General features: G+C 54.1%; 1 protein-coding gene across 1 annotated transcript; it reads right to left on the bottom strand.

Annotated features, from left to right (window-relative positions):
• Window positions 1-2,949: 2,949 nt before the first annotated feature.
• Window positions 2,950-12,027, bottom strand: Tmem184a (transmembrane protein 184A). Its single transcript, XM_051161166.1, has 9 exons — window positions 11,737-12,027; window positions 10,656-10,883; window positions 6,087-6,252; window positions 5,685-5,775; window positions 5,502-5,577; window positions 5,323-5,414; window positions 4,603-4,772; window positions 3,768-3,962; window positions 2,950-3,291 (listed from the first exon to the last, which is right to left on the bottom strand). Exons 1-9 carry the CDS (start codon window positions 11,806-11,808, stop codon window positions 3,032-3,034), a joined length of 1,350 nt encoding a protein of 449 aa, XP_051017123.1. The 5' UTR covers window positions 11,809-12,027; the 3' UTR covers window positions 2,950-3,031.
• Between the last annotated feature and the right edge of the window lie 714 nt (window positions 12,028-12,741).

Raw genomic sequence — 12,741 nt, 5'->3', positions numbered from 1 at the left:
CCAGGGACCTGGGTTCAATCCCTAGAAACCACACAAGAGCCAGGTGCGTATTTCTAATTCCAGTGTTAGAGAGGCAGAGAAAAGTAGATCTCTGGGGCTCATGGGCCAGTCATCCCATTCTACTTGATGAGTTTCAAGACAGAAACCATCTCTTGCCAGGCTAGATTTCTCTACATCAGACCCCGGAATCTCCTGGCCCCAGTCTATAGCCTACCTCTCTCGTCCCTAATTGGCAACCAGCCTCTGGACAGACAGGCTATAAAAAGAAGCCCTGTCCACTCAGTTGCATAGCCACACGAGGTCCACTCCATGGCCCTCAGCACAGTGTAGACCACTTCAGGTTTTACTTGGGCCACCCCACACATGGTGACCCGAGGTTAGGACAAGTTCAAAATGGCAGAGGCCATTCAGGGTGGCTTATACCTGGTAAGTCCCAGTAGTTAGGAGGATGAGGTGTGTGTCTAGATCATTCCAAGTTTGTGGTCAGCCTTGGCTACATAGTTCCAGGCCAGCCTAAGCTACAAAGTTAAGACTCTCAAGGAGTGGGGGCTAGTGTGGTAACTCAGTTGAAGTGCCTACCATGTAAACTCGAAGACCTGAGTTCAGGTTCCCCAACACTGACATAAAGAACTGTGGCGCCGGGCGTAGTGGCGCACGCCTTTAATCCCAGCACTCGGGAGGCAGAGGCAGGCGGATCGCTGTGAGTTCGAGGCCAGCCTGGTCTACAAAGTGAGTCCAGGATGGCCAAGGCTACACAGAGAAATCCTGTCTCAAGAAACAAAGGCCAGGAGTGGTGACGGCACACCTTTAATCCCAGCACTCAGGAGGCAGAAGCAGGTGGATCGATGTGAGTTTGAGGCCAGCCTGGTCAACAAAGCGAGTCCAGAACAGCCAAGGCTACACAGAGAAACCCTGTCTCAAAAAAAAAAAAAAAAAAAAAGTGGAAAATAAGGAAGGCACCCAGCACTGACCGCTGGCCTCCTTATGAATGTGCACACACAAGCATGCACACCTGCGCATGAGATGGCAGCAGGTTGTGCCAGGACAAACCCCGGGTACTGCCTGGCAAGCAGCCCCCTCCTCGGGTCCAACGGGCTGGGCTTGCAATAGGTCCTTTCAGCGGTGATGAGACCAGAGTCATACACCCCTCCTCCCTGGTAATTTAACCACTCTCTATCGTTTTTTCAAGCAGCCTGGCCTGGCCAGATCCTTCTGCGTCAGTCTGTAGCCACCAGAGCCCTGGGTGCCACGTTATTCCTGGCCCGGCTTTGCTTTGTGTCGAAGCAAGTCTGAATGCAGGTGGGGGGGGGGGGGAGGGGAGGGAAGCAATGCACAGTGACCCCTACTGGCTCAGTAACCTTGGACAACTTGTTTAATTTCTTCTTCTGCACACCTTCCCCGGTGTCAGGGTACGGAGATCTCTGGTGCATGTGTGGGTGTTACGTGATGTCAGTTTTGCCTTACCTATAAAGTGCAGACCCCGGATACTGTCCAGAGCCCAGGAGCGTACTTTGTATCTGGGCTCATGGGACAAGCTAGCTTGTCCGAAGGCATGTGGCCTCTCCAAGGGCACAGAGCAGCCCCCTGCTGGCCAAGCCCTAAGCCTTCTCCCATATTTGAAGGCCAATACAGAGCCTGGCACAGCCTCTGGAGTGTAAGGGTCCCGCCTGGGCCTGCTGACTGTGTGGGCTTCAGGGCCACCCTGTGTGTCTGCCAGTCCCAGAAGGCAGATAAGTAAATGTGGGTGGCTTTTTACAGCCAGGTGCAGGGAGGGATAGAGTTTATCTTATCAGCCCAGAAGGGGCAGGGAGAAGCCAATGGCCTTGACTCCTCTTGTCTCTGGGCCCAGAGAATAAGAAAGCAGGGAAGTGTATTACCCCACCCCCACCCCCCTCACACAGCACGTCTGATACTTTGAGCTATGGGAACTGACAACAGGGCAAGTGTTGGCAAGTGATGCTGTTTCTGGGTGGTGCCCAGTGGGCATTTCTGTCTGGTTGCCTGCCTAGCCAGCTGGGCACTGGGTCCCTCCCTCTGCTGCCTTTGTCCCCCCCCGTTTCCAAGACCAGTCTAGCTGGGGACACTGAGCCTATCACAGATCCCCTTGGCACTGGACTTGGTACACAGAAAGAGAAACGAGAGAAGGTGGGCTCCCAAACCTGGGTCCTCCCCCCCCCACCCCATTCAGGGCATGCTAGGCTGTGCCACAGGCCTCATCTACCACCTTAGGGTGGGGCCAACCTGAGGTTCAAAAGGAGGTGCCTTGCCCCAGCTCCCGTCATGGCACAGAGCTGGCCATCTGGTGGCAAAGTCCACACTCTTTGCCCTGTACTGCTCTGAGCCACATCACGATGTGTGTCTTGGCTGTTGCTGACACCAAAGCCTCACTCCAAAGGCCCCAGTGAAATAGCATTTAGTGACCCATCACTCAGAAGACAAGCCTGGGCAAGAACAGAAAACACAACAAACTCTAGAAAATGCAAGGTGTTTATCTATAAATAAGCAGCTAACAGCTGGCGTGCTGGTGCACTGGCAACCCTACTGTGCTAAGTAGGCTAGGCTGTCCCTGGGAGGGCCTCACCAAGTGTCTGTGCTAGAATGCGGGGCAAAGGGCCTTCTTCACGCGCCCAAGAGAGCCACAGCCAGGTCCAGGCTATGTGGCTCCCCAGCCCTGGGTAACTGGATTCAATTCTCCCTGGCCATCCCTCTCTGTAGCTGCTCAGCCTGGGACTTAACCATCTGTCTCTTCTGCCCATGGAAGGGATGGCCAACTCTAAGCTCCACCTGCAGGCTGTGACTAAGACATCCATCCCACTGGGTCCTTGAGTTTGTCCAATTCACCGGGGTGGCTGCACTCTGGGGGCTCTACACGGAATAGAAGAGGCCCCATGAGCCCCACAGCGAGGCTCTCAGAAGAGGCGGGGCCTCTGTCAAGAGATGCTGGAGATGCTGGTAGGTGGGGGACCCCTGTTAGCACCCCAGAAACCCAGGCAAGCTGGATCCCCAGCTAGGCTCCACACACCCCACGCCACTACAGGTCCTCTGAGGGAATCAGCATACGTTTCTCTATGTTGCGGCTCCTCTTACCCACTCCTGAGCCACTGGCTGGGCCAGGGTGGGTGCTGGGTGATGGGTGCCCACCCTGGCCAGGCCCAGGAGCTTCGTGTGTAGATTGCTGTGTGTACTGCTGGTAGGTTGGCGAGAAGTTATGGATGGCATCCTGGACAATGTCTTGAGGGCTGATGGTCTCCTTTAAGCCACTGGATATGCTTTGCATAGGCGCTGGTGGGGCTGGAGGGTACAGCGTGTGGGCCTGAGGCACAGGTTTCCCTGGTCCACAGCACCCTACTTCATCTACCCAGTCCCTTAGCCCTGTCTCTCGCAGGCCACCTTGGGCTGTCTTCGATCTGGGGATCCTGCATATCCAGGCCCTGCCATCGGCTAGCAGACGACCTCAGACACCCAAGATCTGGGTCAGCTCCCCCATCTCAGCATTGGTCTTAGGGCCTGTCCTTGAAGGGCCCAGAGAAAGCTCTCCACCTTGAGCAGGTGGGAACCAATATGGTATTACACACACTAGGGTAGCTAGCCCAGCCCCTCTCGACACCTTCCCCAAGCACCAAGGAGACCTAAGAGAGTGGCTGCCTCCACCCACATCTTTCAGAGCTTACAATCCCCCCTTGTCTGCCTGGCTCAGATACCCATGGGGACGTCCCCCTGATCATCATGGCTGAGCTGTGGCAGGTGCCCTTCGGGGCCCAGCTCACCTGGTGAGTCCTTCTTTTCTGAATACACTTGGCTGGGGAAGGCATAGCGCAGTGCAAACGAGGCAAATAGCATCTCAATACAGATGAGGAAGTTCTGGTAGCCAGCGGCCAGGGTGCCGGCCCCCACCCTGGTGCCATCCACGGCCTGGACCTCGGGGATGACCCCACACCTCTCCAAGATGGCCAGCAGCATTCCTAGGGATAGTGACAACCACTCAGGCCCCACCTTTGGATGAGAGTTGAGCTCTGCCACAGTTCCTACTGAGACCCAGGGCATGCAGGGGAAAAGGCTGGCCTGATCCCAGAGCATCTTTGATCCTGACCACATTGGTGGATGGGGGAACCACAAAGTCAGGGCTCCCAGGTGCTCTCCCTGACATATCCAACTTGAGCCTGAGGACCCCTTTTCGTATGGTGCTGGCCATCATCCACAGTGGGGCACTGAATTTTTGTTTTTTGGAGACAGGGTTTCTGTGTAGCTTTGGCTGTCCTGGACTCACTTTGTAGACCAGGCTGGCCTCAAACTCACATCGATCCACCTGCCTCTGCCTCCTGAGTGCTGGGATTAAAGGCATGTGCTACCATGCCCAGCGGAACTGAGTTCTTACGGCCTGCTGGTGGCTGGGCAGGGCCCAGGGCTCAGGAAACTGAGGCATAGCCCCCATCCCCTGACAGACCTCACCGTGCCCCCACACACCCACCCACACTCCAGGCTCTACCAGCTCTAAGCTAAGCAGCGTAGTCACTGACTTTTGGTGAGGTTAGGGAAGATTTGAACCCAGGTTCCAAGGGTGCCACTCTTGGCCCCACGCCCTCGCCCAGCCAGCTCACACACCCTGCCAGAAGGAGAGGAAGATGATGGCTTTGATGGTGAGGAACTTGAGCACTGGCTCGAAGGGTCTCAGGAGGTCCCGGGTAGCAAAGTAGAAAAGGAACAGAGCGTAGAGAGCCAGGCTAACCGAGGCGTTGTACACGAGGGTCACATACAGGTACCCGCTGTGGATGCTGAGCCAGAAGAAGTGTTGGTTAGAGTGGTCCCTGCCTTTCGTACACATTCTCTTTAGTCTGTCCACTTTCTGGCCGGGCACCGCAACCACAGGACAGCTCTACCTATGCCCTCCCTCCCTCCAGGGCCTCAGTATCAAAGGGAGCAATGGTTGGGGGCCTGGAGTCCCCCCTGAGGAGTAGGGCATGCCTCAGGTCCCTCTCCTGTCTTGGGCACTCCCACAAACTTAGCAATGTCTTTTTTTTCTTTTCTTTTCTTTTTTTTTTTTTTTGAGTCTTTCCTCATGTAGCCCAGGCTGGCCTCAAACTTGTTACATAGACTAGGATAACCTCCAACTTTTAATGTTCCTACATCTACCTCCCAAGTGTTGGGATGACAGGTATGCATCACCACACCTGGTTTATATGAAGTTGAGGGTGGAACCCAGAGACTTATATATGCTAGATAAATGTTCCACTAACTGAGCTACAGCCAGGGATGGGGATGGGCTACTTGAGGAAGGACACGTGGGGAGCCCTGCCTCCCATGGCCCCCAGTAAGGCCCCTTACTTGAAATCCCCATCATGGTATTTGTCAAAAGCCTGGAGGATGATGGTGATCAACGCCATGACAGGTTTCACGATGCAGAACTGTAGGGTGGCCTAGGAGGGGGGGCGGGAAGTGAGTGAGGCTGAGGTGGGGTGGGGCAAGGGCATCGGGGTGGGGGTGGGGTGGGTAGGCCCCCTCACCTGTTTGCAGAAGCGTAGGAAGGTGATGGAGTAGGACATGCCACGGAGGCAGCAGGTCCCATAGAAGCAGCTGGACCTGGGTGTAAGGAGGAAGTCATTAAAGGGCTACCAGGAAGACAATTGAGCGTTCTCAGTGCGGCCTGGTGGGGTCCCGGCCAGAGCGGAGCCTGGGGGTGGGTTTACCTGATAGGTTTGCCTCGGATCTCAGCCATGATGGCGCTCTCGCCCCCCAGATATTGGAAGCACAAGGTTAGGAAACTGTAGATGACAAATGCTGCAGGGGGGTGGGGGTGGGGGGGACAAAGGAGTGACAGTGAGGGTCAGTCATGGAACCCCTCTGCATACAGGCTCCATGAGATACACTCAGCATACCCGGAGAGGGGGAGGAGGGGGAGAGGGGGTGTTACTCAGACTATGAACCCCAAGCCTTGAGGTTGCACACAGTACAACCCCTGAAACAGGGGATGAGACAGGGGAATGGGGCACCTTGCGGAAGACAGGGGAAGTGTGTGCAGGGTGTGTGTATGTAGCTGAGGTTCCCCCCCCCCCGCCCCAGCTCCCCTCCCCCACCCTGCTCAGCATCACCTTCGTAGCAGTCTCGCACAGAGTCGAAGTAGACGTAGTAAGGATGGCCCCCGAGGAGGAGGAGGCTGAGCCATGAGTCGAAGGCGTAGATGGGTACAATGAAGAGGAGGCGGATGACGAAGCGCTGCTCTCGCGGGACGGTGTAGGAACGTAGGTGGGAGTAGATCTGTGGCAGAAGTGTTCTTAGTGGCACCTCTGTCCCCCACTGTCCACCACATGGGTGCCAAGCAAATGTAAGAGGCCCTACAGCCAGAGGGAGCTCCAGGCTGCCGTCTCTCTCCCGCACTGCCTAATGTTCTTTCGAGCACAAGAGGAGGACGAGTACAGAGGTGATGTAGTGTACAGTGTTAGGGGAAGGGTCAGACCTGCTTATGACAAGAACATCGTGGGTGGGTGTAAGGCCAACTTAGCATCCCCGTCTCCAACTAGGAAGTGGGACTGGGGATGTGGCTCCATTGGTAAAATGCTTGCTTTGCAAGCCTATGGAGCTGAGTTCAAATCCCCATCCCTCATGGACAAAACTTGGTGTAATTGCTGGGCAGCGGCGCACACCTTTAATCCTGGCACTCAGGAGGCAGAGGCAGGCGGATCGCTGTGAGTTCAAGGCCAGCCTGGTCTACAAAGTGAGGCCAGGCCAGCCACGGATACACAGAGAAATCTTGTCTTGAAACAAACAAATATATATACATACACACACATATATATTAAGTATGTATTCTTTCTTTTCTTTTGAGACAAGAGTAGCCTGTCTCACTATGTAGCCCTGGCAGACCTGGAACCATGTAGACCAGGCTAGTCTTGAATTAATTGAGATCTGCTGGCCTCTGCTTCTCTAGTACTGGGATTAAAGGTGTGAGCCACCACAGCCAGCCTTTATTGTTTAATTTAACCCGAAGTTTTTCACAGGCTAAGTAAGTGGTTTCTCATCTTTGGCTGCTTACAATGTTATCTGTGGGCCAGGGGGTGTGGCTTACTGGGAGAGCATTTGCCTAGAATGTGTAAAGCCCCAAGCAGATCTCTGTGAGTTCGAGGCCAACTGAGCCTACAAAGCAAGTCAAGGACGGCTAAGGCTACACAGAAGAAACCTTGTCTTGAAAAACCAAAATAAATAAATAAATAAAAAGTTATGCGCTGGAGAGAGGGCTCAGAGGTTAAGAGCACACGGTCTGCTCTTCCAGAGGTCCTGAGTTCAATTTCCAGCAACCACATGGTGGCTCACAACCGTCTATGATGTCATCTGATGCCCTCTTCTGGCTGCAAGTGTACATGCAAGCAGAGCACTGTATTCATAATAATAAATAAATCTTTTAAAAACTGTTCTGCATTGATGGCTGCATCTGTGTGAGTATATCCCATACGAGTGTGGGTGCCTGCCTATAGAGGCCAAAAGAGGGCAGCAGTTCCCCTGCAGCTGGTTCCCTGCAGCTCTGAGCAACCCAAACGTGGATGCTGGGTCCTCTGCAAGTGCTCTTAACTGCTGAGCCAACTCTCCAGGCCCTCCTGGGGGGTTTGTAGGCCTATTCTCTACCGCTAGGCCACATCTAGTCTTCTTTTTTTTTTTACTCTTGGGAGGATGGACAGAGGTCCTCCTCCAATGTCATCCCTCAGGCACCACCCTCATAGTTTCCTGAGACAAGCTCTCTCACGGAACCTGGAGCCATTGGTCTGGCTAAACTTATAGTGTTTCAGGGGTCTGATTGGCCACCCCTCCTTGGAATTACAGATGTGTCCCACTGAGCCTAGATTTTTTTTTTTTTTTTCGAGACAGGGTTTCTCTGTGTAGCCCTGGATGTCTTAGGCTCACTTTGTTGATCAGGCTGGCCTTGAACTCACAGAGATCTGCCTGCCTCCCAAGTGCTGGGATTAAAGGTATGTGCCACCACGCCTGGCTTGGATTTTTTTTTTTTTTTTTTGGTGGGTGCGTGGCAGGCATTCTACTAGCTGAGCCATGCCCTGTTTTAATACATACATAGAAGGCTGAGACCAGCCAACCTCATGTCCTCACTTGTTTCTGTGACATGGTATAAAATCTTTAAAAATAAGTGGGGGGGGGGGGGCGGAAGATGGCTGTTGTTGCTTTAGAGATAGGGACTCACAATGTAGCCCAGAGGTTCTCAACCTGAGGGTCGTGACCCTTTGGGGTCTCATATCAGAAATCCTGCCTGCCAGGGATCTACATTATGATTCATAACAGTAGCAAAATGACAGTTATGAAGCAGCAACAAAATAATTTTATGGCTGGGGGGCACCACAACATGAGGAACTGTGTTAAAGGGTCACAGAGTTAGGGAGGTTGAGGACCACTGATGTAGGCCAAGCTGGCCTTGAATGTATGATCCTTGCTGCAAGCCTAGAATTCATTCCTTCAGTGTCTTAAAGCCTGTGGGGCCATCTTGAAGAACATTCTGGAAGTTGGGATATTCAGTCATTGACTGCTAAGTGTCAGAGCGGGGTAAGGAGGCCTGAGAGGTCCCCTGTAGCACAGGTAGGCTCTCAACATGGAGACTGCGGGAGGCCTTGTGCTCTTTGACCCCTCCTAGTAATCTGTCCCTGGAGTACATCTATCCAGAAATAAAGAGGAAAGAAATTGAGCACAGAGAGGCTCATCATGGTGAAATACAAGAACAAATGCCGGGGCTACGCTCACCATGGGAAGCCAGACTGGTTACACCATAGAGCCTGTGTGTAAAGGAACACTATATAGTCAGTAAAAATGATGCTTAGACGCACAGCTCTGTGGGAAGTCCTCCGATAGGATGAGGTACCTGAGATCAGAGTAGGAAACCAAGCAGGATGTCAAGTGTCACATGATCACGACAAAAAATGGAAGGAAAGGTTTGAGGGTGTGGTGAGTGCCTACCTAGCATGCAGAAAGGCCCTGAGCTTCGTCCCCAGCCCCTTATAAACAGGGTGGAGTGGTGCGCACCTGTAATCTCAGCACTTGGGAAATGGAAGCAGGAAGATCAGGAGTTCAAGGTTATCCTCTGCTACAAAGGGAGTTTGAGGCCATCCTGGGCTATAAGATGCTGTCACAACAACAACAATAACAACAAACAAACCAAAGCCAATCCAGGATGGGGATTGTACTGTTCACTTTAAAGCTGTCTGAATTTTCTGTATTTTTCTATAAGAAACACAACAGGAACGGGCCCCACCCTCACCTCAGTTCTAGCTCCTATTTCCCAGCCCTTCTACTATCTTCGGTTTTTGAGAGGGCGGGTCCCACTAGCTTGTTCAGGCTGGCCTTGAACACGCTACGAACCCCAGGGAGGCCTTCACTTGTGACCCTCTTGGGTCAACCTGTGTCCCTATGCCCGCTCCGTACAATATTTAAGAGGATGTAGCTGGCCTCTGGGTGCCTCCTCCCCATGCCTGGCCACTGTAGGGAAGGCTCTATGGGGAGGTGCCCTGTGGGGCATTGGGGTCATGCTGTTAGAGGGAGCTCTGTGTGTGTGTGTGTGTGTGTGTATGCAGGGGCCGCATGGGGTGGTAAGAAGGCTGCTGGCGTCAGAGACCAGCTCCTTATCAGTCCCTTCCTCCCTCTCCCTCACCAGCTGGACACAATGTAACCAGGCAGCGGGAGACCTTTCCCCGGCTGGTGACCTTGCCAAGCTGCTGCGCTCTCTTGCCTCAGTTTCTCCATTTGTAAATGGAGGTATCGATCTCCTCTCTGTTTAGTCCCTGCCACTCCCAGAGGTCTTCCTGCTAACCCTAACAGCGAGGGCTAGTCTCCTGCCACCACTTGGCTGAAACCTTCCTGGCCAGCCCTGAGGCACAGATCTGTTGCCTGGTTACTTAGGCACACCTGGACAAGTACCAGCCAGGAGGGGTCTGTCATAGGCAGAGATGTTTGCTCTTCCTGCCTCACCCCCCCATCTTCCCCCCTGCCCCTACCTACTGGCTCAGGCCCTCCCATGGTGCCAAGTGGTTGTTCCAGAAGGCCTGGGGCTCTCAAGGACTCCAGTTCCTTGGCTCCCTAGCTCCACCTCCCCAACTACCCTCAGATTCCAGCTCCCCAGCTTCCATTCCCAGTTTAGCCTCTCTCTGCCTGCCCAACCCCCACCCCAGCTCCTTACTCCCACTCCTTCTCCTATTTTCCAGCCCACCCTCCCCAAACTCCTGGCTGTGTGGCTTGAGGTTCTCTGTAGAGCGAAGTCCAGGCCCTGATCATTCCTGGAGGGAAAAGGCCCTTTCTCCTCGTGCTGTGTGAGCCTGGGGAAGCCCCGGGTCATTTCCGAGCCTCGGTGTTCTTGTCTGTGACTGGGAACAATCACCAAACTCCGGGAGCAGAGTGAGAGGCCTCAGACATGACTGGGGGTATCCACCCAGCAATCTGCTATCTGCCTGGCAGATCTCTCACCTTAAGCTTGCCCCCGCCTCCCGCCACCCCACCATGTTAACCACGAAGAATGGCCATAGAAGGACATCACGCCTGGGGTCCTACCATGCCAAAGTGTCTGGTACTGGGGGTTGTTCCTGGAGGTCCCATGAGCCCAGCATCTGTGTCATGTCCCATAGAGACTGTGAGGTTTATGGGGGTGTGTGTGGCGGTGTAGAGGGGGTGTTTACCTGGTGGCAGGTTAGCAGCAGAGCAGTCCATACAAATACGCCTGACACGCCTCGGGCCAATGCGCTGGTGAGGAAGAGCTGGGGGGCCCCCTGCGAGCCGTTGTCCATGCGGTCCATCTGTGGCCCGGCTGCCACTGTGGGCATTGCCGGCGGGGGGCTGGGCGGAAGCCAGGTCGCTGACACCAGGGGGGCTCCAGCTGTTTTCAGAAACCCTGAGGCATTCCTCATCTGCAGAAGCCAGGAGAGGAGTGAGGACCCAGTGCAGGCTCCCGTGGGAGTGGAAGGGGCAGGAGGTGGGGCAAGAGGTGGGCACGGCCATGTGGGTGTCACCCAGGGACCAGTTCGGCCCACTGCAGCTTCTTGCCAGCCTGGCCATCACCCTTACAGCCTTACCCATCATCCACAGGATTCCTGGGGGCTCATCATGGCCACCTGTCCCACCCACTCTTGTGGCTCTGGGCAGCTTTGGGCTCACACTTGGGGAACAGAGGCCTGGCTGCTTTCCCACCTGAGGGTCTGATCCTGGGATAATGTCCCGGGAAGGCTCCTTTGTAGCCTGGGCTCTCAAGACAGCTCCTTCAGAGGAGTCAAAGACGGCTTCTAGCCAGGTGGTGATGGTTCACTACCCCCCCCTCCAACTTTCCCGCCCCAAATCCCAGCACTCCAGAGGCTGAGGCAGGTAGGCTGTGAATCTGTGAGTATAAGGGCCAGCCTGGGCTACCAAGTTACTCTGTTTCAAAAAAGAAAAAAAAAAAATCTTCAAAAAAATTCAAAACCCAAAACAAACAAAACCACCAAAGCTTGTTTTTGCCATGGGCTGGGAATCCACCTGCGTGGGGCATCTGGTAGGGAAGACCAGTAAAGACACCTTCCTGCAGAGGAAGATGTAGCACGCTCTCCATAAGGCCCCCACCCCCTTGCCAGGCCACCCTCACCCAACCCCTGCCTGCCTCTGACCCTGACGGATTACTCCTTAAGTGTCACACAAGCGCCAGCAGCAAGCAGATCATGTGGCTGCCCGAAGGCAGCGACATTGGACCTCCTTCCTACCCTCAGTTGTCCGTCAGGGGCGGGAGCCTACCTCTGTGAGACGGAAGCTCTTTGGCTCAGGCCTGGGAGGCCTAGCCTCCTCTGGGGAACCCTGGCTGGTCATTCATGGAGGCCACGTGGCCCCCCCAGTGGAGGGCAAGCTTTGAGTTAGGGCAATGGAAAGGCACACAAGGGCCTCACCTGGCTTCAGGCTGAGGGAGGGGCGAAGGGAGGAGAAGCTGAAACTTGTCCCCGCCCCTGTCGACACTCTATCCCTCTGGGGCTGTTTGCTCAGCAGCAGCTGGCTTCCAGGAACTGCCTGGCTGGCAGGTGCCTTTCACCTGCTGGCACCAGGTGGTCAGGTAGTTGAGCAGGCAGGGATGGGGGTGGGGGGGAAACTGCGTGAGCTACATCAGCTCAAAGGAGAAGGCCATGGGTATTCATCAGACATAGGCCTCGTTTCTGGATGGCGAGAAAATTCTAGAACAGAGCCTTTTTAACCTTCTTCCTGCTGCAACTCTTTAATACGGCTTCTCAAGTTGTGGTCACCCACAACCATAACAATTATTTTCGTTGTTACTTTGTAACTGTAATTTTGCTACTGTTATGAATCGAAATCTAAATATCTGTGTTTTCTGATGGTCTTAGGGGACCCTGGTAAAAAGGCTGTTAGACCCCAAAGGAGGTTGGGACACCCAGGTTGAGAACTGGGGCTCTAGAATTAGACAAAGTGGTGGTTATATTTTGTGGGTGTCCCTACCGCTTTAAAAGCATGCAACTTAAAACTGGGCAGGACTGAGGCTGTGCCTCAGTTGATGGAGCGCTTGCCTAGCATGCATGAAGCCCTGGGTCCCGTTCTCTGCACTGCATAAACCACGCCTGCTGTCCCAGCACTTGGGAGGTGGAGGTAGGAGAATTACAAGTTCAAGGCCATCCTTGCTGCTTTAGGCCAAATTGGACTGTAGGAGAGCCTGTCTCACTGAATGAATGGAAAAAAATGAGTTAAAAAAAGGAGGAGAGGGTTAAATTTAACCAAACCGCACGGCACAGGCCTCTT

Source organism: Acomys russatus, chromosome 19 (assembly GCF_903995435.1).
Source record: "Acomys russatus chromosome 19, mAcoRus1.1, whole genome shotgun sequence".
Lineage (NCBI taxonomy): Eukaryota > Metazoa > Chordata > Mammalia > Rodentia > Muridae > Acomys > Acomys russatus.
The sequence above is the reverse complement of the archived record's forward strand: the minus strand, read 5'-3'. Positions and strand labels throughout refer to the sequence as shown.